We start from the raw sequence: 22,124 nt of genomic DNA, 5'->3' as shown, positions 1-22,124 counted from the left end.
ACTGGGCCACAGCAGTGGGAGAAAGCTCTCCTGGGCACGGGAACAAGTGTGAGGCCTGGCACATGGTGCATCCGCCCTGGAAGCCAGCGGCTCACCCCAGGGTCCCTCACACCCCGGCAGTCAGAGTTGCGTTTGTGTACAGTTGGTTTTGCATTTTTCCTGTCAGTTTGCAGTACCCAGCCTTTCCTGCCTGTTTTTAAGCTCCAATGGTCGGCCTGTAAAGGAAGGATTATTTGAAGATATTGAGCAGCAATAGCCGAATCACCAAACTGCAGGCAAACCGATCATGAAAGCTGTCTGCAGCCATGGCTGTCCCTGCAGCTGGCTACTGGGCACTCAGGCAGGGACAGGGATGCTAGCAGTGCCACAAGGTGGGCTGTGGCTCAGAACTGGCCCCCGTGGGGAGGCTGTGGTGCCTTCCGGGACCACCTGCCTGGCACCCCACCTGGGACCGGATCTGGCCTTTGGGGAGGGCTCTGCTGTCCCTTTAGGTCCGGAGAACCAGAAAACAGAGGATTGAGATCCTTTCTAGTTGGGCATCAGAGGGTGGTTGAGTTACGTCAGTCTTATGTGACTTTCACAGTGCTGTTTGCTTTCAAGGTTAACTGTCTTACAACATGGTCAGTTTATTCTGTTTGTCTTGGAAGCAGTTAGTGGAACTGTGGGAAGTAGTTTTTAAACAACCAACCCCCCCAGAGCGTAGGAAGGTCCTTCAGAGCCTGTGGCGACGGCACGGCACACAGGTTCCCGAGAGCTGCGCTCTTGTTCCAGAGAATAAACCCTTCTGTTTTCCTTTGCAGATTCCCGACTGTGGCGGTTAGCATTGGATTTGCTGTTCGACAAGAGGTGCGGGTGTGGCCTGGGTCCCCAGGGCCTCTCCCTGGGCTCCCTCTGGCCATCCTTCCTTTCTGGCTTCAGCCTCTGTGCGCCTGGTTTGCTGTTTGCCCTGTGCCTTAATCATGACTGGCAAATCCAAGCCTGTGGGTTTCAAATCCGAGAAAAATAAACAAGTCCAGAGTGGCTTTGGGGTGTGCAGGGTGGGGCTCTGTGGCTGGCCCTTGTCCCCTGTGGAGGGCTGGCCCCGTGGTACCCGGGTCTATTTGTGACACTGCTGTGGAAACGGAAGTCCTAAGTGAGCGGTCCAAGTGCATCTCCAGCTGACCCTAGAGCGTGTGATCTCACAAACTAAAAGGAGCACTTATTTTTGGAAAGCATCCTAATCTCAATATTCTAATAATTCTTTCTTATCTTCCTCTGGTTATTAGCATGAGAACGTGGCTCTCTCATGGTTCCCATAGGCCTTCTGAACTACACAGTGTTGTGGGACCTGCATGGAAGGCGTGGGGCTGAGGTTTTAACCCTATTAAGTAATTCAAGCAGCAGCACTGAGAAGAGCCTTAATTTCTAAGTAATTGAAACAGTTTTATTTAAATAGGACTGAGTGCTCTGTGTCTCCCAAAGCAGCCCTGCTTCAGAGCAGCATTTGTGCAGCTTCACCTTAGTCTCAGTGCAGACTCCCTGGCAGGGGAGCTGAGAGAAGTACTTAAGTTGAAGTATTTAAAGTTAAGTACTAAAGTATCTCAAAGTACTTAAGCTGAAGATAAGAATTGTAATACTGTAATTTGTCTAAGGATGCGATGATTGACTTCTCTCTGTTAAATCGTATTGTGGTGCCCAGCGTGGGCGGGAGGCTGAGCAGTACTTCAGGGGTTGATTGATGCTCTGTGACTGTGTGAAGGGGCTGCTGGAACAGCTGGCTAGGTCCTCCGCCCTTCTCTGGGTCGACTAGGGTCTGTCCTATGTTCCTAGACTGAATACGGGAGCTCCTGGCTTATGGTGGTGGGCTGGGGCTGGGACATTCCTCTGCAGTCTGGGAGCCCTTCACAGGCCTCAGGAACCAGCTGAATTCTAGGACTGACCTGGTCGTGAGGATTCCTTTAAAGCCAGGGTACTGGACAGGGAAGGATGACGAAATGCTGCCAGACAGCTGCAGGCTCTGAGTAGCGTGGACCGAATGACACCCCCAACCCCCAGAAATAAACCCTTTCTCTGTAGCTTGGGGTGTCCACTCCAGGGTGCTTGTGCTCACCCCAGGGCTGGCCAAGGCTTTCCTAAGGCATTTGGCCGGGGTGTTTTTTAAAATTTTCCAGAGAGGTGAAAACTTGGCTAACTTGCTAAACAAGCACACTGGCCCTTGTTCACCCTGAGTGGTGAAAAGTCGGAAGAGGAAAGGTCACAGAGGCGTGCGGCCGTGGGCCCCCGTCCTTTTCCACGCTGACCTCTTCCTTTTGCTGCTTCATCCTGGGAGGCTGTGGTCTGACGCGTTGTCCCCCGATGTGGGGCAGTGGGGCCGCTGTTCAGTGCACTGCCTGCTCACGGATCAGTCCCCAGTCTGCAGCGCTACCTCTTCCTCGCTGGGGCTGTCCTTGGGCTTCTGAGATCCTGCTGGCTTTACAGATGCATTCTCTCCTCACCCATCAGCAGTTCTGAGGACTTCTTATGGGGTTTGGTTAGAGTCACAAGTAACCTTCTTTTTTTCCAGCAACAAAAGGGGCCTTTCTAAAAAATTAAGCTTTTTCAATAACTTCTGGTTACTAATGCTCGTTTCGATGTTAGTTTTTAAAGCTTTATTAGTCCGAATATGTTTTAAAATGTAGTTGTTTAGCAAAAGCAAGCTTGCTTTTATGTCCAGGTCTCATTTTAAATGCAGGCACTGCTTTTTCTCAGTTGCTTTTGGAAAGGTAATTTCTGTCACAGTGTCATGTGTTATCCTAACACCTAGGGCAGCCTTCATCTTTGAATGACGATGTTTTTCTTCCACATCAAATGAGTGAACCGTCTTTGTTTTCTGTCCTGCCTCTGCCGCCCACAGCTGGAATTCGGAGTGATTTACCACTGCACGGAGGAGCGGTTGTACACGGGCCGGCGGGGCCGGGGCGCCTTCTGCAACGGCCAGCGGCTCCGGGTCTCCGGGGAGACAGGTGGGCTTCACGAGGCTTGTCTCAGGTTATTTCTGAAAGAGAGGTGTGAAAGGAGAATGCCACAGCCACCGTGGTGTGGGACGGGGGTGGAGGTCCCTTGCTGATGGTGTCGTCTCTGTTTAGGGACATCGTGTCCCTGATGAACTGGAAATGGAGCTAGTTCTGTATCTTAGTGTTTTTGCTCACGTGGCCGGAGCTTTAAATAGCCTCATTCTGCTTTGCACTCACATCCCTCATCTTTCAGGCTAAAAGCACTCCAGTCGCAGTCAAGATTTGGTCGTAGTGGGATTGGGTGAGCAGCCTTAGGCCAGGTGCAGTCAGAGCACGCTTATTCCCCTCAGAGCGCCCTGGCATACCTTGGTGGTCCCGATTTTGCCCAGGCCCTGCTGCCCAGGTGCAGTTGGTGGCCCCTGAGTGTGCACAACAGTAACTGGCTTCAGCTTCTGCAAGAAGAACCATCCTCAGGAATAAATCATGTAAAGAGGCACCTTAGCTCCACTCTGCAGTTACGGCCTGCCCTGATTTCCTTAGCCCAGAATTTCAGGGTCATCCAGTGGCTCTGAGAGGGGGGCTCCTGTTCACTGCATACTGCCTGTCCTGAATGGGCCAGTTTAGGTTTTCGCTGATTCTTTTTGGCCTTTCTCCCACATGGATCAATCTGGTGAATTTTTTTTTTTTTTTTGAGACGGAGTCTCACACTGTCGCCCAGGCTGGGGTGCAGTGGTGCCATCTCGGCTCACCGCAAGCTCCGCCTCCTGAGTTCACGCCATTCTCCTGCCTCAGCCTCCCGAGTAGCTGGGACTACAGGCGCCGCCACCGCGCCCGGCTAGTTTTTTGTATTTTTAGTAGAGACGGAGTTTCACTGTGTTAGCCAGGATGGTTTCGATCTCCTGACCTCGTGATCTGCCCGCCTTGGCCTCCCAAGTGCTGGGATTACAGGTGTGAGCCGCTGCGCCCGGCCAATCTGGTGATATTTGACTGCATTGTGAGACTGGTACTGCAGGGAACAGAAGAGTGCCAGACAAATGGAGAGAAGCCTCAGACTAGCAGCAGCTGCACGGGAGATTTTACAAGCTCCGTAATACCTGCATGTTTGGGTTTGAAAAGGCGGAAGTGCACTGTTGCTTGTTTCTGCCTTGTATGTTTCTGGCGTGGACATCATGCAGGGCGCCCCATCTCTTTCCCTGCCAGTTACACTCTTTCTTCTGCTCTCCCATCAGCCTCCTTGTGCCTCCCCTCTTGACCCATTTCCAGCCTCTCTTAAAAATTCCTTTCCTGGCAGCCTTTCTTCATTGTCTGTATTTATTCCTACTTCTTTCCTCCCTGGCTGGTGCCTGTGTGCCCAGATGGCCTCCAAGGCACTGAGAGGAACTATGGCCACGGCCCATCTTTGCTGCTGTGAGCCCGTGCAGCCAGGAACGTGGTGGGACCAGGAGGGATAAAGTATCAGAAGAGGTCCTGCCACTGCGTGAGGGACAGGACGGGCAAGATTGTGCAAAGGAGAGGAGGCGGCTGCAGGAGAGCCCAGAGCAGGAGAAGGGAGAAGTCGTGGGGGCCTCTGAGGGGAAGACAGCAGCTGGACTCAGCAGTTAGCTTCTGATCCCAGAGAGGTCTTGGAGTGGCCTCTGGCTCCGCCTCAACTTCCCTCTCCAGAAGTGTTTTGTTTGGCAGTGAAAAAAGTAGCTTTAATTACAGCTGTGTGTGCCAGGAGGTGCCCACTCCAGCCTCATTGTGTAACCGGTGGTGAGGAAGCATGCTATGAAGCATGCTCGGGTGAACTTTGCTCTATATTTCACTGGATTATAACACCGAACTCTTATTAACACGCTCTTGGCGTCCTGGCTGCCCGCCCGTGTAGCTCAGTCAGGCTGCAGCTCTGCGTCCTCCCAGCCTGCAGGCCGCTAGCTCAACCACCAACTCCACTAGGGCAAGGATTTGTCCGGGGCCCCTTTGTGTGACCCCCAGTGGGCCTGGTAATTTCGTAGAATGAAGGAAACATGAAGTGCTGAAGCTCATTTGGGACTTTAGAAAAATTCTGATGGATAAAGCAGATAGCTGCTGCCGGTCTGAGGCTTTGCTCATTTGTCTGGCACTCTTCTGTTCCCTACAGTACCTGTCTCACAATGCAGTCAAATGTCACCAGATTCATCCATATGGGAGAAAGGCCAAAAAGCATCCGTGAAAACCTAAACTGGCCCATTCAGGACAGGCGGTTCCACGTGTTTTCTACCATGGTGGTTTTCTTTCCTATGGGTAGATGGACTTCAGGAGACGAGAGTGCGTGCGTTTCAGCAGCATGGTCTCTTGGCACCATGCAGACCTGATTTCAGATCCTGATACTGCCGCCTGTTTTTTTTTTTTTAGAAGAGTTTTTTTTAGAAGAGTAGAAGAGTTTTCTTGAATTACAGTTTTTAATATATTTTTTAATATTTTTAATATTAATTTAATATTTAGTATTTTAATAATATTTAATTTGGAAATATCCAAATTGTGTTGCTTTGTTTTTTGTCTCTGGGACTTGAATGTATGTTAGGCCTTCACTATCATTTCCTCTTGCATTCTTTTTATCTTTTCCACCAATTATCTTATTTAAAAAAGTTTCCTCTTTTTCACCCTCAGTTTCCTGCAAAGCATAATGTCTTGTGTTTATTCATTGTGTTCCTTTTAGTTTGTCTTCTTTTCTGAAATATTTCCTTTATGTAATTTTTCCTAAGTTCTGTGACCTGTGATTTGGATTATGCTCTTTTTTCCTGATATTCTTTATTACTCCTATTTTGTGGTTAGATTTTTTTTGGCAAAATTATTTTATTGGCTTATACATGTTACTCTGCTCCTCACTCTTTTTTTCTTAGGATAATTGTGTGTGGGATTCAACCATACTTCTTTTTAGTTACCTACTGTGACTTGACATTGGATTCCTGGGCTTTGCGGGCTTGGAGGGCGGAGCTGGGGGCTCCAGACAGCATTTGTAGTTTCATGGTTCTACAGCTCCCTCTTCATTGTTTTTGTGAGGTATTAAAATATTGGCCTTGTTAGGTGAGGCACGGTGGATCACGCCTGTAATCCCAGCACTTTGGGAGGCTGAGGTGGGTGGATCACAAGGTCAAGAGATCGAAACCATCCTGGCCAACATGGTGAAACCCCGTCTCTACTAAAAATTCAGAAAATTAGCTGAGTATGGTGGTGTGCACCTGAAGTCCCAGGTATTCGGGAGGCTGAGGCAGGAGGAGCTCTTGAACCCTGGAGGCAGAGGTTGTAGTGAGCCGAGATCGCACCACTGTACTCCAGCCTGGTGACAGAGCGGTATCTGTCTAAAACAAACAAAAAATTGGCCTCATCTTTAGATTTTTGGCTCTTTTTTCCTCCTTTGTGGTTATCCTGTGAGGGGCTGCTGGGGTGGCCTGTGAGGTCCTCCCGTCCTCCGGTGCTTCCCTCTTCTTCCCGCACAGGTTCCGGTGCCCCACATGCCTGTAGGTGCTTCAGGGTTGCCCCATCCGCTTGTGTTGGGAGTGTGGACAGACCTCGCGGGTATGTTTGTTTTTGGTAGACAACGTCTGTAGTTGGGTTTTTTATTCTCCGAGTTGCTCTGTTTGTATCAGAGGGAATTTGGAGAGGTTTAAAAACCATGGCCCATTATATAGGCTTCCAATTCTATCTTCAGGATTTGAAACAGTACATTTTCCATTAAAATTACTTGGTTAAAAAATAATTTATTGAGATCAAAAACAACCTCAAATTAGCCATTGTAAGGCGAACAAGTCAGTGGCATTCAGCGCCTTCACAGTGCTGTGCAAGCACCGTCCACTGCGCTCCCGAACGTCTCCCTCATCCACAGTGAACACTGCAGGCAGGAAGCAGCTGCTTCCAAGCACTTCTCCCGAGCCCCTGGCAGGATTGTTCTGTCTAGCACATGTATTTTTAAATTAAATGGAGTTAAATTTTATTTTCATAGGAGTAGCTCTTAACGTTCTGTACATCTGGAAGAATCAGGATGTATCTATAGATACATGCACTGGTAGGCCGGGCGTGGTGGCTTACACCTGTAATCCCAGCACTTTGGGAAGCTGAGGCAGGAGGTTCACTTGAGACCAGAAGTTTGAGACCAGCCTGGGCCACGTAGCAAGACCCCTATCTGTACAAAAAATTTAAAAATTAGCTGGTTGTGGTGGTGCATGCCTGTAGTTCCAGCTACTCAGAGGGCTGACGTGGGAGTTCAAGGTAACAGAGGCTATGATTGCGCCACTGCACTCTAGCCTGGGAAACAGAGCAAGACCCTGTCTCCAAAAAAACCTCCAAAACAACACACTGATGAAAGTGTAGTCACAGAAGTTATATATCCAACAAAACCAGCTTGTGCCCACAGGCATGTTTTATAGGCTTTAAAGCACAGCTGCCTCTTACTCTGTGAGTACATATTTCTTTTTTTTTTTTTTTTTGAGACAGGGTTTCGCTCCCTCACCCAGGCTGGAGTGCAGTGGCTGATCTCGGCTCACTGCACCCTCTGCTTCCTGGGCTCAAGTGATTCTCCAAACCCAACCTCCCGAGTAGCTGGAAGTACAGGCATACACAGTCATGCCTGGCTAACTTTTGTATGTTTGGTAGAGATGGGGCTTCGCCACGTTGCCCAGGCTGGTCTTGAAGTCCTGACCTCAAAGCGATCGGCACACCTCAGCCTTGCAAAGTGCTGGGATTACAGGCATGAGCCACCATGCCCAGCTCATGAGTACGTATTTCAGTGTACACAAATGACTTCTCTCATCATTTGAGTTGTCAAGTTTCTCCTAAGACAGCATACTCTTAGCACTGCTCAGCCAGGGCAAGGGTTTCCAAACTGCTGGAAGTCACAGGCTATACTCATTTTCATCCTAAAATCTGTTTATTGAAAGAATATACAGAGATGCCCTATTTCAAAATCTTTGAGATATTTTTATTGTAGTAAAATGTATGTAAATATGGTTTTCCATTCTAATTACTCTTTAGCATACCATTCAATGACATTAATTATAGTCACAATGTTGTACAGTCATCAGCACTATGTATCTCCAAAATGTTTGTTCCTACAGACAAGAGCTCTACCTATTAAGAATTCCCTGTTCCCTGCTTCCCATGAAATCACAGAATATTTGAAATTAAAAAGATATATATTAGGCCAGGTGTGGTGGCTCACACCTGTAATCCCAGCACTTTGGGAGGCTGAGGTGGGTGGATCACTTGAGGTCAGGAGTTTGAGACCAGCCTGACCCACATGGAGAAACCCCATCTCTATTAAAAATACAAAAATAAATTAGCTGTATGCCTGTCATCCCAGCTATTTCGGAGGCTGAGGCAGGAGAATTGCTTGAACCTGGGAGGTGGAGGTTGCAGTGAGCTGAGATTGCACCACTGCATTCCAGCCTGGCAACAGAACGAGGCTCCATCTTAAAAAAACATATATATGTGTGTGTGTGTTTAAAACCTAAGATACGGTAAATATAGGACAAAAGGCAATAAAATGCAGAAATCATAGTAATTATGGATAACTTGTCAGAAATAATCATAAGACAATATTAAGTAGGGGTTGTCCTAAGCTTTTTTTCCCCTTATCTGGAGCAAAATAAAACAGTAGAAAACATTTTGCCTTTAGGTGGCAACATTCAGACCCCTTTATGCTCTGTTATATACTCTGTTCTTTTGTTTCTTGAGACGGCCAGGCTCAGTTGCCCAGGCTGGAGTGCAGTGGCATGATCTTGGCTCACTGCAACCTCCACCTCCCAGGTTCAAGCAATTCTTGTGCTTTAGCCTTTCCAGTAGCTGGGATTACAAACATGTGCCACCATGCCTGGCTAATTTTTTTTTTTTTTGTATTTTTAGTAGTGATGGGGTTTCCCTATGTTGGCCAGGCTGGTCTCGGAACTCCTGGTCTCAAATGATCTACCCACTTTGGCCTCCTAAAGTGCTGGGATTACAGGCATGAGCCCCTGCACCCAGCCTATACTCTGTTCTTGATTTCATTTGGGAAAACCTATGTTGGCAAGAATGAGAAGGAATTCATTCAGGGCGGCCAGAAGAGGAAGGTGCTGGATTCAGAGCAAGCTTTTCACTGGAGAACTATGGAAGAAATCCCTGCCTTCACTCAATCACCAGACAAGCTTGGGTGCAAGTCGGGGCCCCACCACGGAACGGCTCCATGGCCTGAGCAGCTCATGTCGCTTCTCCCTGCTTGGGTTTCTCATTGGTTGGACGGGGACAGTGGCACGTAGGCTGGCAAGTGCTCGCAAAGGCCTGTCGGGAAGAGTGAAGACCGAGTCACTGTCAACAAGTGAAAAATTGCTGTTTCCTGCACACAAATTAACTTCCCTTTGTGAAATGCCCCAGGGCACTTGGTTGGAAGATCCCTGCGCTTCCTACACCAGCCCTGGCATCGGGAGTACCTGCCTGTCTAGGCTGGCACCGGCGGACTTTCCTCCACCCACCCGCCCTGTGCTCATCTCTGCCCTCAGGTGTGGGGAGACTGGGTGAGGCGTTTACGAGTGGGTGCTTCTCTCCCAGGGGAAATGGACTGCCCAGCTTCCTAGTTCCTAGGGAGAAATCGTCATTGTCCTCCTTCATCTCTTCCCGGAGTCATTAACCCTGGTGCCAGGAAGTGCCCTGTGTGTTAGGATTTCACTGTCTGGATTTTACCGCTCCGAGAAAATCACTCTTAGAGTGTACTTCCAGGGTGAGCCTGCCTGTGAGGGACTTGGAAATAGTACAGGACTCCTCATAGCCCAGTGGGGTTGAGGGGGCGTATGTACAATTGATTCAGCTTTCCCAGAGGGCAATTTGGAAAATATCAAAACCTAAAATATGCACACCCTTTGATTCAGAAATCCCACTTGTGCTAATCTATCTTGAAAAAAATCAGTATGACTATATAAACCTCCACAGAAAAGATGTTTATGAAGCATTGTTTATTAAAAAAATGAAAAATGTTCATCTTCAGGGGAATGGTGACATAAATTGCAGTCGTTGCACTGGATGGAATAGAGTGCAGCTGTTAAGAGTAAGGTACTGATGGCAAAAGATGTATATGAGATGTTTTTATATTGAAAGAGCAAGCAAAAGAATAAGCTATAAAACCATTTTTAAAAAGTACTGTGCGAGACAGGTTGATCACCTGAGATCAGGAGTTTGAGACCAGCCTGACCAATACAGTGAAACCCTGTCTACTAAAAATACAAAAATTAGCTGGGTGTGGTGGTGTGCACCTGTAATCCCAGCTACTTGGGAGGCTGAGACAAGAGAATTGCTTGAACCCGGGAGGCAGAGGTTGCAGTGAGCCGAGATCGCGCCTTTGCACTCCAGGCTGAGTGACAGAGCAAGACTCCGTCTCAAAAAAAAAAAAAAAAAAAAAAAAAAAGCACTCTATGCACGTGTATAAGACTTGAAGTTGTTAGATGAGTAAATTAGAAATAGGGTGGGATTAGACAAGATGTCACTGCCACTTCACTTTCTTGTCCCCTACGGCCTCCTCTAGGACAATTCATCCTTCCTTGATTTTCCTGGCCAAAGTAACATGCAAGCCATCCCATTTTTTTCTTTTCTCCTTCCCGTCTTTCCTTTTCTCCTTCCCTTCTTTCCTTTTCTCCTTCCCTTCTTTCCTTTTCCTCCCTTCCCTCCTCCATCCCTGCCCTTCCTCCCTCTTTCTTTCTTTCACTTTGTTTTTTAGAGTAACGGTTTTAGGTTCACAGCAAAATTGAGCAGAAGGTGCAGAGAGACGGAGTTCCCATACACCTCCTATCCCCACACACGTTCAGCCTCCCCATCCATCAGCATCGCCTACAGAATGGTGCATTTGTTAAAATGAGACACATTATTAACACCCAGAGTTCATAGTTTTCATTAGGCTTCACTGTTGGTGTTGTAATGCATCCACTATTACAGGATCATATAGAATAGTTTCACTGCCCTAAAAAACCCTCCATGCTCCGCCTATTCTTCCCTCCCCCGAGCCCCTGGCAACCACTGAGCTTTTTTTTGTTTGTTTGTTTTTGTTTTTGTCTTTTTTGAGACGGAGTCTAGCACTGTCGCCCAGGCTGGAGTGCAGTGGTACGATCTCCACTCACTGCAAGCTCTGCCTCCTGGGTTTAAGCAATTCTCCTTCCTCAGCCTCCTGAGTAGCTTGGATTACAGGCATGCACCACCACGCCTGGCTAATTTTGCATTTTTAGTAGAGACAGGATTTCTCCATGTTGGTCAGGCTGGTCTTTAACTCCCAGCCTCAGGTGATCTGCCCACCTTAGCCTCCCAAAATGCTAGGATTACAGGTGTGAGCCACCGCACCCAGCCAAAAGAGCATTTCTAACTAAAATATTTGTAATTCAGAATTAGTTTACCCCCAAAATCAGTATTGTATATAGTATTTAGATTCTTAGATTAGCCAACAAAATTCTGCCTCAAACATTTCTCCCATAAATTAAAATACTAGTAATTTAATGAACCAAATCAAAACTGAGACTCTAATCCTACCTTCTTGAGTGCTGGTGTTTGCGGGAAAGCACTCATTCATTCAGTAACTGTATAGAGTGCTCACTCAGCCTGGCTCTGCTGATGTCTTTTTCTTCAATAGAAGCCTTTGCCCCCCACCACCCCCGGAAAAAATACCATCTGTTTGTGGCCAGGTGAGGGTGAGGTTTGGAGGGTAAGGAATGGAAGGGTTGCTGGAGCCTGTCTGCAGATCCTGCGTGGATTAGGAGCATCTGGAGTAACCGCCTTTTGTCCCAGCGGTGGGTGGCAGCTGCAGTGCTCAGGTGGTATCTGTGGAGGGCCTGCTGCCCAGTCCCAGGCCAGGAGTGCCTCATGGCTCAGCTTCAGTGCTTGGCATGGCCGACAGTGAATGATCTGGGCCTCCTGAGGGCAGGCAGGCTGCTCTAGTGTGGAGCCACGTGTTTTGCAGAAAGTGCTTTAAGGTGTAAAATGAGAATTTCCATGGAAGAAAAGGGGCACTTGGACCTGGATCCTGGCTGAGAGATTTCCTGGGTGAGCGGAGAGTTTGAAAGTGGTGACACAGAACTGGGTCCATTGAATGAAGTAATGTGATGGAAGCTGTTTCCCCCCACCCTGACTGGGACTGGCTTTGTTTTGTCATGGAGCACACCTGGTTTGGCAACGTCCTACTCAAGCAGTGAGGCCTGACAGGACATGACCGAAGTTTGGCTGTGTTTGGGGGTGTGGCACAAGGACAAACTGCTCTGATCCCCAGCAGTGAGGCAGGGACAGGAGCAGAATCCCGGTCACGTCCTGCCCTGAGCCAGGCTTGCCGGCCCTGGTAGCCTCGCCTGCTGTTACATAAACAGCAGGCCATGAATTCCAGGCATCAGCACCCGGCTGCGTCCAGAGGGCTCACTCCTGCAGCTTCCCTTTCCAAAGCAGCATTATTTAAAAGTTGCTTTCTCCAAGAAAATGGTATTTCCATATTTGTGATCAGAGCAGTTAAGCGATTACTGAGGCATTGTTTCCCTCCAAACATGGAGTGTTCTCAGTTTGGGGTCATTTTGTTTTTGTTTTTGATTGAATGATAGTGATTTTTTTTTTTTTTTAAATTTAAGAAACAGGGGCCTTGCTCTGTCCCCCAGGCTGGAATGGGTAGCACAATCCTGGCTCACAGCAGCCTTGAATCCCTGGGCTCAACCAATCCTCCCACCTCAGCCTCTTGAGTAGCTGCAGCTACAGGCCTGTGCCATCATGCCTGGCTACTTTTAATTTGTTTTTGTAGAGATGGAGTCTCACCATCTGCCCAGGCTGGTCTGGAACTCATGGCCTCAGGTGATCCTTGTTCCCTAGCCTCCCAGAGTGCTAGCATTACAGGCATGATCCATGTGCCCGGCCCATCCTTAGTTTTCAACATAGCTATCAGAAAAGCAGTCAGCATGAGCCAGTCGAAAGCTGATCCCTGCTCTGAGAAAGAAAGGCTCACATTGGAAGTCTGCACTCCTTAGTTAGAACCAAGACTCGCTTTTTCTGGTGACAGGAAATTCTCTTTATTGCAGATCTCTCAAAGGCCTTGGTTCTGACCGAAATCGGCCCCAAGCGTGACCCTGCGACCCTGAAACTGTTCCTGAGTAACATGGAGCGGCTGCTGCACGCCAAGGCACATGGGTAGGAGGCTCAGCTCGGGGAACACCCTGCAGCCAGAGGAGGAAGAACGGAACACGGGCTTGCTAAAACTCCCCTGGGATTTGAGGAGGAAGCCTGGCGTGGAAGGAGTAGGAGGGGCACATGAACACCAGACTCAGGGAAGCCCTGTGAGGGGCCCGCCTGCAGTAGATGCTCCTATAGCCAGGTCTCTGGAGATGGCTGGGCACCTGTGTCCCTTCTGATCAGAATCCATGGAACTGACCTCATGCTGCTCAACCAGTGAATGGTGCGAGTACTTAGAGTCCTTCCCAAGTGGGCCTGGTGTCAGACAGGTTTATCAAAGCCCAGGGAATCCTCTGTCTCTTGCCTTCCCAGCAGGGCTGTGCTGTGACCCCTAGCCACGTGAGGCCGCTGACACTTCATGTCACGTTCAGTAGAGGAGGAGTCACTTCCCTGGTTGCTGCATCTCAGGTGCTCAGTAGCTCGGTCAGCTGGGAGCTGTCACTGCACAGAGCATTTGCGTCTGGCAGAGGCCTGTTGGTCGGTGGCTCCGGGCCCTACATTCGGCCTCCAGAGCTTTGGCGGAAGTGCTGTGCTTCATTTTTCACTGGGGAACATGCCCAGCCAGGGTACCTGGCTGAAGTCAGCTTGCATACCACAGAAAAGGCTCCACTCCCGCCTGCACTGTCCTCCCCTCCCTCTCTCCAGGGTCCGAGTGATTGGAAGCTCCACATTGGCACTCTGCCACCTGGCCTCGGGAGCCGCGGATGCCTATTACCAGTTCGGTCTGCATTGCTGGGACCTGGCGGCTGCCACAGTCATCATCAGGGAAGCAGGCGGCATCGTGATAGACACTTCGGGTGAGCTCTCCTGTCCCTGAAATGCAGCGACAGAAACGACTGAGAGACACTGTGGGTGGGGTACTTCCTGAGGTCCCCACCAACTGAATTTCCCACTTTCCCCAGAGTTCCTGTTTTTTTTGAGACGGAGTCTTGCTGTCACCCAGGATGGAGTGCAGTGGTACGATCTCAGCTCACTGCAGCCATCCACCTCACGGGTTCAAGCAATTCTCCTGCCTTAGCCTCCCGAGTAGCTGCAATTACAGGTGTGTGCCACCATGCCTGGCTAATTTTTTTTTTTTTTTTTGAGACGGAGTCTTTGCTCTGTCACCCAGGCTGGAGTGCAGTGGCGCGATCTCGGCTCACTGCAAGCCCCACCTCCTGGGTTCACGCCATTCTCCTGCCTCAGCCTCCTGAGTAGCTGGGACTACAGGCGCCCGCTACCACGACCGGCTAATTTTTTGTATTTTTAGTAGAGACGGGGTTTCACTGTGTTAGCCAGGATGGTCTCAATCTCCTGACCTTGTGATCCGCCCGTCTCAGCCTCCCAAAGTGCTAGGATTACAGGCGTGAGCCACCGCGCCCGGCCTGCCTGGCTAATTTTTGTATTTTTAGTACAGCAGGGTTTCATCATGTTGGCCAGGCTGGTCTCAAACTCCTGATTTTGTGGTCTTGACCTCCCAAAGTGCTGGGATTACAGGCATGAGCCACCATGCCCGGCCACAGTTTCTGTTGTTGAGAGCATGTGAGGGTGCCATGATGGCAGTGGCCTGCACCAGCTTGGCCTCCTTCCTGCCATCCCTTGCCACCATAGGATCAGGATTTCTTCACCAGATGGCAGCAGCACTGCCACTTCCCATTTACACGCCACTGACAGTTTTCTTTTTTTTTTGAGACAGAGTCTCGCTCTGTTGCCCTGGCTTGAGTGCAGTGACACGATCTCGGCTCACTGCAACCTTTGCCTCCCGGGTTCAAGTGATTCGCCTGCCTCAGCCTCCCAAGTAGCTGGGATCACAGGCACACGCCACCAGGCCCGGGTAATTTTTGTAGTTTTAGTACAGGTGGGGTTTCACCATGTTGGTCAGGCTGGTCTCGAACTCCTGACCTCAAGTGATCCACCCACCTTGGCCTCCCAAAGTGCTGGGATTACAGGCCTGAGCCACCGCACCCGGCCCAATGACAGTTTTCTAAGGGCTCCCACAAGAATGCAATGAGCTGACCAGAGCAGGTGTTGTGCTCCCTGAATTTCTGAGGTTAGTTGCTTCTGCAAGGCCCCATAGCTTGGCGTTGGGTCAGCACCAGCACAGAGCATGAGCGTCCGGTTGGGTTTTGGAGAATGATTCTGGAAGATGGCTGTTCCTTCTGCTTCACGGTCACTTGAGGCCCAGTGACTGAGCACCTGGGGGTATATGTGAGCCCCTAACTCTGTGCTGCCTGCTACATCCACGTAGTTTCAGGCTGACCTTGCATCTAATGTTCATTCAGGAATAACAATCAGAAGCCAGGTGAATCCAACAGATCCCATTCTCACTGAGCTTTAGCAGTAACACTGGAGCTCGCTTGTATCTATTGGGCATGGATGGTGGATCTTTTGTAATTTGAATTCTACTTGTTTCCTATTTCTGCTTTGGAAAGGCTTGACGAACATATCAGCAAGATATAAAAATGAAAATGTCTCAGCCATTGGCAGCAGGACTAGGCAGGGCCGTTCCACTTTTTTTTTTTTTAAGACAAGTCTTACTCTGTCGCCCAGGTTGCAGTGCAATGGCGCGGTCTTGGCTCACTGCAACCTCTGCCTCCCAGGTTCAAGTGATTCTCCTGCCTCAGCCTCCCGGGTAGCTGGAACTACAGGCGTGTGCCACCACACCTAGCTAATTTTTTGTATTTTTATTAGAGACAGGGTTTCAGTGTCAGCCAGGATGCTCTTTATCTCCTGACCTCATGATCTGCCTGCCTCGGTCTCCCAAAGTGCTGGGATTACAGGTGTGAGCCACCGTGCCTGGCCTCATTCCACAATTTTTTTTTTTTGAGACGGAGTCTTGCTCTGTCACCCAGGCTGGAGTGCAGTGGCACAATCTCGGCTCACTGCAAGCTCCGCCTCCTGGGTTCATGCCATTCTCCTGCCTCAGCCTCCTGAGTAGCTGGGACTACGGGCGCCCGCCACCACACCCGGCTATTTTTTTTGTATTTTTAGTAGAGACGGGGTTTCACCTTGTTAGCCAGGATGATCTCGATCTCCTGACCTTGTGATCTGCCCGTCTTGGCCTCCCAAAGTGCTGGGATTACAGGTGTGAGCCACCGTGCCTGGCCTTTTTTTTTTTTCTGACACAGAGTTTCACTCTTGTCGCCCAGGCTGGAGTGCAATGGTATAATCTCAGCTCACTGCAACCTCCGCCTTCCGGGTTCAAGTGATTCTCCTGCCTCAGCCTCCTGAATAGCTGAGACTACAGGCGTGCACCACCACACCCAGCTAATTTTGTATTTTTAGTAGAGATGGGGTTTCGCCATGTTGGTCAGGCTGGTCTCGAACTCCTGACCTCAAGTGATCCACCTGCCTTGGCCTCCCAAACTCCTGGGATTACAGGTGTGAACCACCATGCCCAGCCTCCATTCCACATTTTAAAGCCCCCATCACTCTGATTTTACCACTAGAGCACCTGAAGGCTCATGTATGTGCAAGCTGGAGATACACTGTATGTATCTCCAGCCCATGCAGCCAGACCTGTTTCATGTCCCTCAGGAAGATGCAGGGCTTTATCTTTACCTCAGCTTCTTAGGGTGTGGGTCCCACAGCAGCGGTGCAACCCCAGGAGCTTGTGGGCAGGTAGCCTCAGCCCCACCCAGACCTGCTGAGGCAGAGCCTTGGTTTCACAAGCCCCTGGCTGACCCCTGTGCATAGTCAAGTTTGAGAAGGGCAGCTCCCCTGTTCGGGTCTAGCCCATCACTTGCATTTCTTAGGACTTTTATGGTCTCCATCTCTAAGGCAGTGGCAGCTTCCGAGCTGCCCTCTGTTCTGTGTAGTCCTGGACTGTATTCACACCGGGGTGGGGCGGGAGGGGCTCCATCCCTCTGTTCTTTGCTGGATTCACTCCTAGACCACCTGTTTAATACGAGTGTTCGGGCTTGGGCACGGTTCCGTGTGCCATTTCCTGTGCTGTGTGCATGTGGGGTAAGTTATCATACGACGTTGTTCAACCCTCTCTGGTAACCCGGATGCCTGGCTCTGTCTCTGTCCCCAGGTGGACCCCTCGACCTCATGGCTTGCAGAGTGGTTGCTGCCAGCACCCGGGAGATGGCGATGCTCATAGCTCAGGCCTTACAGACGATTAACTATGGGCGGGATGATGAGAAGTGACCGTGGCTGAGGCAAAGCTGCTCTCCAGGCCTCCCTGGGCTGCTGTGGGCTCCTGGGGAGGTGGCCCTCCTGGCCCACGCTCCATGCCAGTGGCTCACACTCTGCTCCTGGCTACCCTAGAGGGAGCTGTCACGCTACAGTGAGTGGCTGGCCTTTTAAATCCACGTCTCTCTCACCAGGATTTGGTGGTTAGCTGTTTCTCTCTTTAATCTCACGTAGCCTTTTTCAGGTTAGTACGTGTTCCTCTGTCAGGGCCAAAACCCAGATCTCCTGTGAAATACGTATTGATAATCCAATCTTGATTTTTTTCCCCCCAGAATATAAATCTCAGGTAATAAGGCTTTAGAACTGCTGATAAAGCGGATCGTTCTCAGGCCCTCCCCCCAGGGTACTTCAGAATGCAATAAATCAAAATAATGGCGCTATGTGTATCTGTTTCCTATATAAGCGTGTCGCCTGATTCCCAAACAACTCTGGCTCTCATCCACTGCTGTGGATCTGTGCTCTCAGGAAGCTTTGCGAATGAAACCCAAAGTCCAGTGTGTGCCGACTGCTGCCTCTGATGAACACCCTGAAGGTGACCCCAGTAATATCATGTGAGTGTTCAGAACCCAAGACGTGGGACAGACAGAAGGAAACTAATCTCTGAAAGCTGCTGTTTCTGTGATCAGCTTTTTTTATTTTTGTTTGAGTCGGGGTCTTGCTCTATCTCCCAGCCTGGAGTACAGTGGTGTGATTACAGCTCACTGTAGTCTTGACCTTAGGACTCAAGCGATCCCCCTGCCTTAGCCTTCTGACTTGGGACCACAGGCATGCACTACCATGCCAGGCTAAGTTTTAAAAAGTTTTCAGTAGAGATGGGGTCTCACTGTGTTGCCCAGGCTGGTCTCAAGCTCCTGGGCTCAAGTGATCCTCTCACCTCAGCCTTCCAAAGTGCTGGGATTGAATCACCACACCTGGCCCACCTGTGATCAAAGAGGGTCTTACTTGTTTCTCTTTAGGAGGCAGAATTGTATGTCAGAGTAATTCTAATGAGGCTATTAACTGGCTGGCCAGGTATCTTTCCTGAGATTTAAGAATTGAGAAAGTCTTGGCCAGGTGCAGTGGCTCACATCCGTAATTCCAGCACTTTGGGGGGCTGAGGTGGGTGGATCACTTGAGGCCAAGAGTTTGAGACCAGCCTGGACAACATAATGAAACCCTATCTCTACTAAAAATACAAAAATCAGCTGGGTGTGGTGGTGCACGCCTGTAATTCCAGCTACTTGGGAGGCTGAGGCCTGAGAATCATTTGAACCCGGGAGGCGGAGGTTGCCGTGAGCTGAGATCGCGCCACCGCACTCCAGCCTGGGCCACAGGAGAGACTGTCAAAAAAAAAAAATTAACTGAATTTAAAAAATGACACATTCCCAGAGGTTCACTGTAGGGTGAGCACTGTGTCCTGCCGTGTTTGGAATTGTTCTGTCTTTGAAGAGGTGGAGTTTCTCCCCGGGCTGGCCTGGTGCCCTGGTCTTTCCAGCAACAGAGCTAGTTATAGTCATCTTTGAGACTGGCTTTTCTTTCATCTCTGGAGAGAGCTTGATTTGTCATCTTATTGCTTTGTCTGAACTAATTTTGTTTAGTAGGGCTTTTCAATGAATAGTGTGGATTTTTAAATGAGTTTAAAATATGCTCATGTTTCTCTAAATTGCTGATTATTCCTTTAGGCCTTCATTAGCCCATCTTAATTTTCTCAGAATATACTCAAAACAGATCTCAGTATCTATAAAGATGTGGAAGAAATTTCTTACATTCTCATGGATTTTGAGATGTCGTGCTTATTAGTCATGTAATGTCTTTTAGTGCTTAAGTGTTCTGTGGAAGTTTTCTTCAACAAAATAACTCTCCTAGCACTTTGGGAGGCTGAGGCAGGATTGAGGCCAGACCAGCCTGGGCAGCAAGCAAGACCCCATCTCTATAAAAAAACCCAAAACTAGGTGGGTGTGGTGCCCAGGAAGGTTGAAGTGGGAGGCTCCTTTGAGCCCAGGAGTTTGAGGTTACAGTGAGCTATGACTGCACCCCTGCATTTCCAGCCTAAGCCACAGAATGAGACCCTGTCTCTACAAAAAAGTTTTTAATTAGCCAAGTGTGGTGGTGTGTGCCTGTAGTTGCAGTTGCTTGGGAGGCTCAGGCAGGAGGATGGCTGGAACCCAGGAGGTTGAGGCTGCAGTGAGCCATTATTGTGCCACTGCACTCCAGCCTGGGTGACAGAGCAAGACCCTGTCTCAACAAACAAAGAAAAAAACAGAAAGACAGAACTGCCCTGCCGGAAAGGCCCTCCTGGCCCTTGTGTCAGGACAGCAGGAGGCCCTGGGGGAGCTTGAGCTGATGACTCCTGCTTCTGCTTCTGCTCTGTCCGGAGTCTCAGGCTGCCTTTAGCAGCAAGTTTTCCACACAAGCATCATCCCCGCGGCTTCAGGAGAAGCAGAGTGAACCTTGGAGAAGAGGGAGGCACCCAAGGTGGGGACCTGTGGGCTCGCCTCATTCATCCCTGGACGAACTTCCCAGAAACAAGATGGGCTGCTCACCTCTGTGACCCTCAGAGTCGGCTCAACGGCTCGCCATGTCGTTTGGAGCTCTTACAAAACAATGCTCACCGATCGCTGGGGATGACGTTCATTCTGAATCCCCCTCACAGGCCTCAGGATACTTTCCCTCATTTTTTTCCCTTCATTTCAACAGTTTTCACTGAGTGTCTTGTGGACACGAGTCATCAAATGTTTTGGTGCCTTTATGATCCAGTCCCAGATAAAAAGTAACACATTTGTCCTAGTGCATCACTGTCGTCACTCAGACCGACCAGGAGTCAGGACGCAGATTCACGTTCAGGCAGCTGTGTGGCCTTGAGAGGGCCCTGTGACCTCTCTGTTGGTGTTGGGTGAAGTCTGTACTGGGGGCCTGGCTGCCTCCCTCACAGGGTTGGGAGGATGTCCCAGGACAACGCCTGGAGAGTACCATGAAACCAGTGATGGAGGCAGTCTCAGTTGGCGTGGAGATTTATTTTGCCAAGGTTGAGGATGCTCCTGGGAGAACAACACAAGCCACGGTAGGATCTGTGGTCTGCACTTTTTTTCCAAAAACGATTTTGGGCACTTCGGTATTTAAAGAGGAAAGAAAACAGAAGAGGGTATGGTCACATCCTTGATTACAGCTCATTCATCCACATACTGAGCGTGAGGAGGGGGAAGAGGAACAGTGGGTTACATGGGGGAGATGGTATTTTTCCTCTCCTCTCATCCCTCACCAGGAAGATGAGCTGTTAATTTACAGTATCTGGGTGACAGAGGCCACCTGGGGAGACCCTGCCTTCTATCGCTAGCTGTTTTGTTGAGGAACAAAAGGCAAGCCAGTGTTCTGTGTGACTCAGCTTCCAAGCTTGCCTTTCCCCCTAGGCATAGTGAGTCCTCGGGTCTCCAGATTTTCCTTTCCATACACAGCAACTGTGGAAAGCCGGCTTGGTTTTTTGTTGTTTTTGTTTTTTACAGTTAAACATATTATTAAAGCATGAAAATACCATGATGTCTCCAATAACCAAATGTTACTGAAGAAAACTAGAAATATTTAGATTACACCCCAGCTTAGACAGACTTTGCCTGATTTATTAAGCCATTTACAATCAGTTCTATCATCCATACCCAAGACTTCAGGGCTAGAAAAATACATCCCATAGCTTTCCTAGTAGGAACCACATTCATCATTGCTTTTTTCCATGAAGGGAATGTATAAATACAGCAGCTTTGTGAAAACGTAAGCAGAGGCCCAAATCAGTGGCCTAAAACTTGAGTGATCTGGGGAGGCACCAGGCCATCTGAACCAGCGCTTTGTGTCTCCATCAGATGGTGGGACGTGCGGGGGCTATGCACGTCAGCACAGGGGGCCACTCAGCAGCGGGGTAAACTCTCTGTGCCCCTCTGTAAAATGAAATAAACTGCACTCCTGCCAGGACGGTGTGGATCAAATGAAATAGCGTATGCATGTGACCGCATCAGACAGACAGACAAGAAGAGCAGAAAGACTGCAGAAGCCAGGACAGAGGACCCAGAGTCAAGGGCGTCTCACCCCAACTGCTTCCTGCCTCTTTCTCTGCCCTGGACTTCCCAGTTTCAGCCCCACAAATTGTGTAGTAAGAGTCAAGTGATGTCCAAATCCTGGGCTGTTCTTTACATGCTCAGGCCCTGAACCTTCACTTAACGATGCCACTTCTGGAAGGATGCTCCCCAGCCAGCCAGGCACTGCACCTGATGTTCCCCACAATACGGTTTACTACTTGGATCAGGATTAAGAGAAATGTTGAGATTTGACAGAAAAATTTTAAGTATGAGACACGAAAAAACAAAGGGAGGAAGAAATCTCAGTGACAGAGACCCCGATTTCAATCTTCCTGGATGTTCCCACTCCTTAGTGCAGGAAAATCTGAGACCTGAGATTACCCAGGATGAAAGCCATAGCATCTGAGCTAGGAAACCAGCCAGTCCGAACCACGCTGCTTAATTTTTAACAACCAATTGCTCACATTCCTATTTAAACATCAAATTGAAAGCTCAAACTCCAAGTTGGCCTACTGTTGTTTTTCATTTCACATAAATGACAGAAAACCAAGAAGCCAGTTTAAACAGTATCTCCTGTTAGGAATATTAACATCAAAAACATTCAGAGTAAATTAATTCCTCTGAGTTTGTTTACTCACCTGAAAAACGAGGGTAAGAGAATGACTGTCAGGGCTACATGTAATAATATGGTGAAGCCACCTGAATGTGTGTGACAGGGTAACAGTGACTGCTGTAGGATTGACTATATTGTTTTCCACTAAAATTC

General features: G+C 49.2%; 2 protein-coding genes and 1 long non-coding RNA gene across 7 annotated transcripts in view; 2 read left to right on the top strand and 1 right to left on the bottom strand.

Moving 5' to 3' along the window:
- Positions 1-17,691, top strand: part of IMPA2 (inositol monophosphatase 2) — a 48,610-nt gene extending 30,919 nt beyond the window's left edge. Inside the window, exons 5-9 of one of the 2 annotated variants that reach the window (XM_077974633.1) lie at positions 801-846; positions 2,873-2,981; positions 12,989-13,097; positions 13,785-13,936; positions 17,155-17,691. In XM_077974633.1, coding sequence (XP_077830759.1) covers positions 801-846; positions 2,873-2,981; positions 12,989-13,097; positions 13,785-13,936; positions 17,155-17,270 — 532 coding nt within the window. In that variant the 3' untranslated portion in view covers positions 17,271-17,691. 2 annotated transcript variants of the gene reach the window in all.
- Positions 7,425-9,929, top strand: LOC144336515 (uncharacterized). Its single transcript, XR_013408372.1, has 2 exons — positions 7,425-7,704; positions 8,832-9,929. It is a non-coding gene; the product is annotated as an uncharacterized LOC144336515 (long non-coding RNA).
- NAPG (NSF attachment protein gamma) overlaps positions 12,955-22,124 on the bottom strand; it is a 37,917-nt gene continuing 28,747 nt past the window's right edge. For 3 of the 4 annotated variants that reach the window (XR_013408076.1, XR_013408077.1, XR_013408075.1), the window contains 2 exons: positions 19,838-20,401; positions 12,955-13,952 (listed from right to left, as the gene is read on the bottom strand). The gene's annotated coding sequence lies outside the window, so the exon portion shown is untranslated. 4 annotated transcript variants of the gene reach the window in all.

The sequence above is a fragment of the Macaca mulatta genome, chromosome 18, assembly GCF_049350105.2.
Source record: "Macaca mulatta isolate MMU2019108-1 chromosome 18, T2T-MMU8v2.0, whole genome shotgun sequence".
Classification (NCBI taxonomy): Eukaryota; Metazoa; Chordata; class Mammalia; order Primates; family Cercopithecidae; genus Macaca; species Macaca mulatta.
This window is presented reverse-complemented; position numbering and strand designations above follow the sequence as displayed.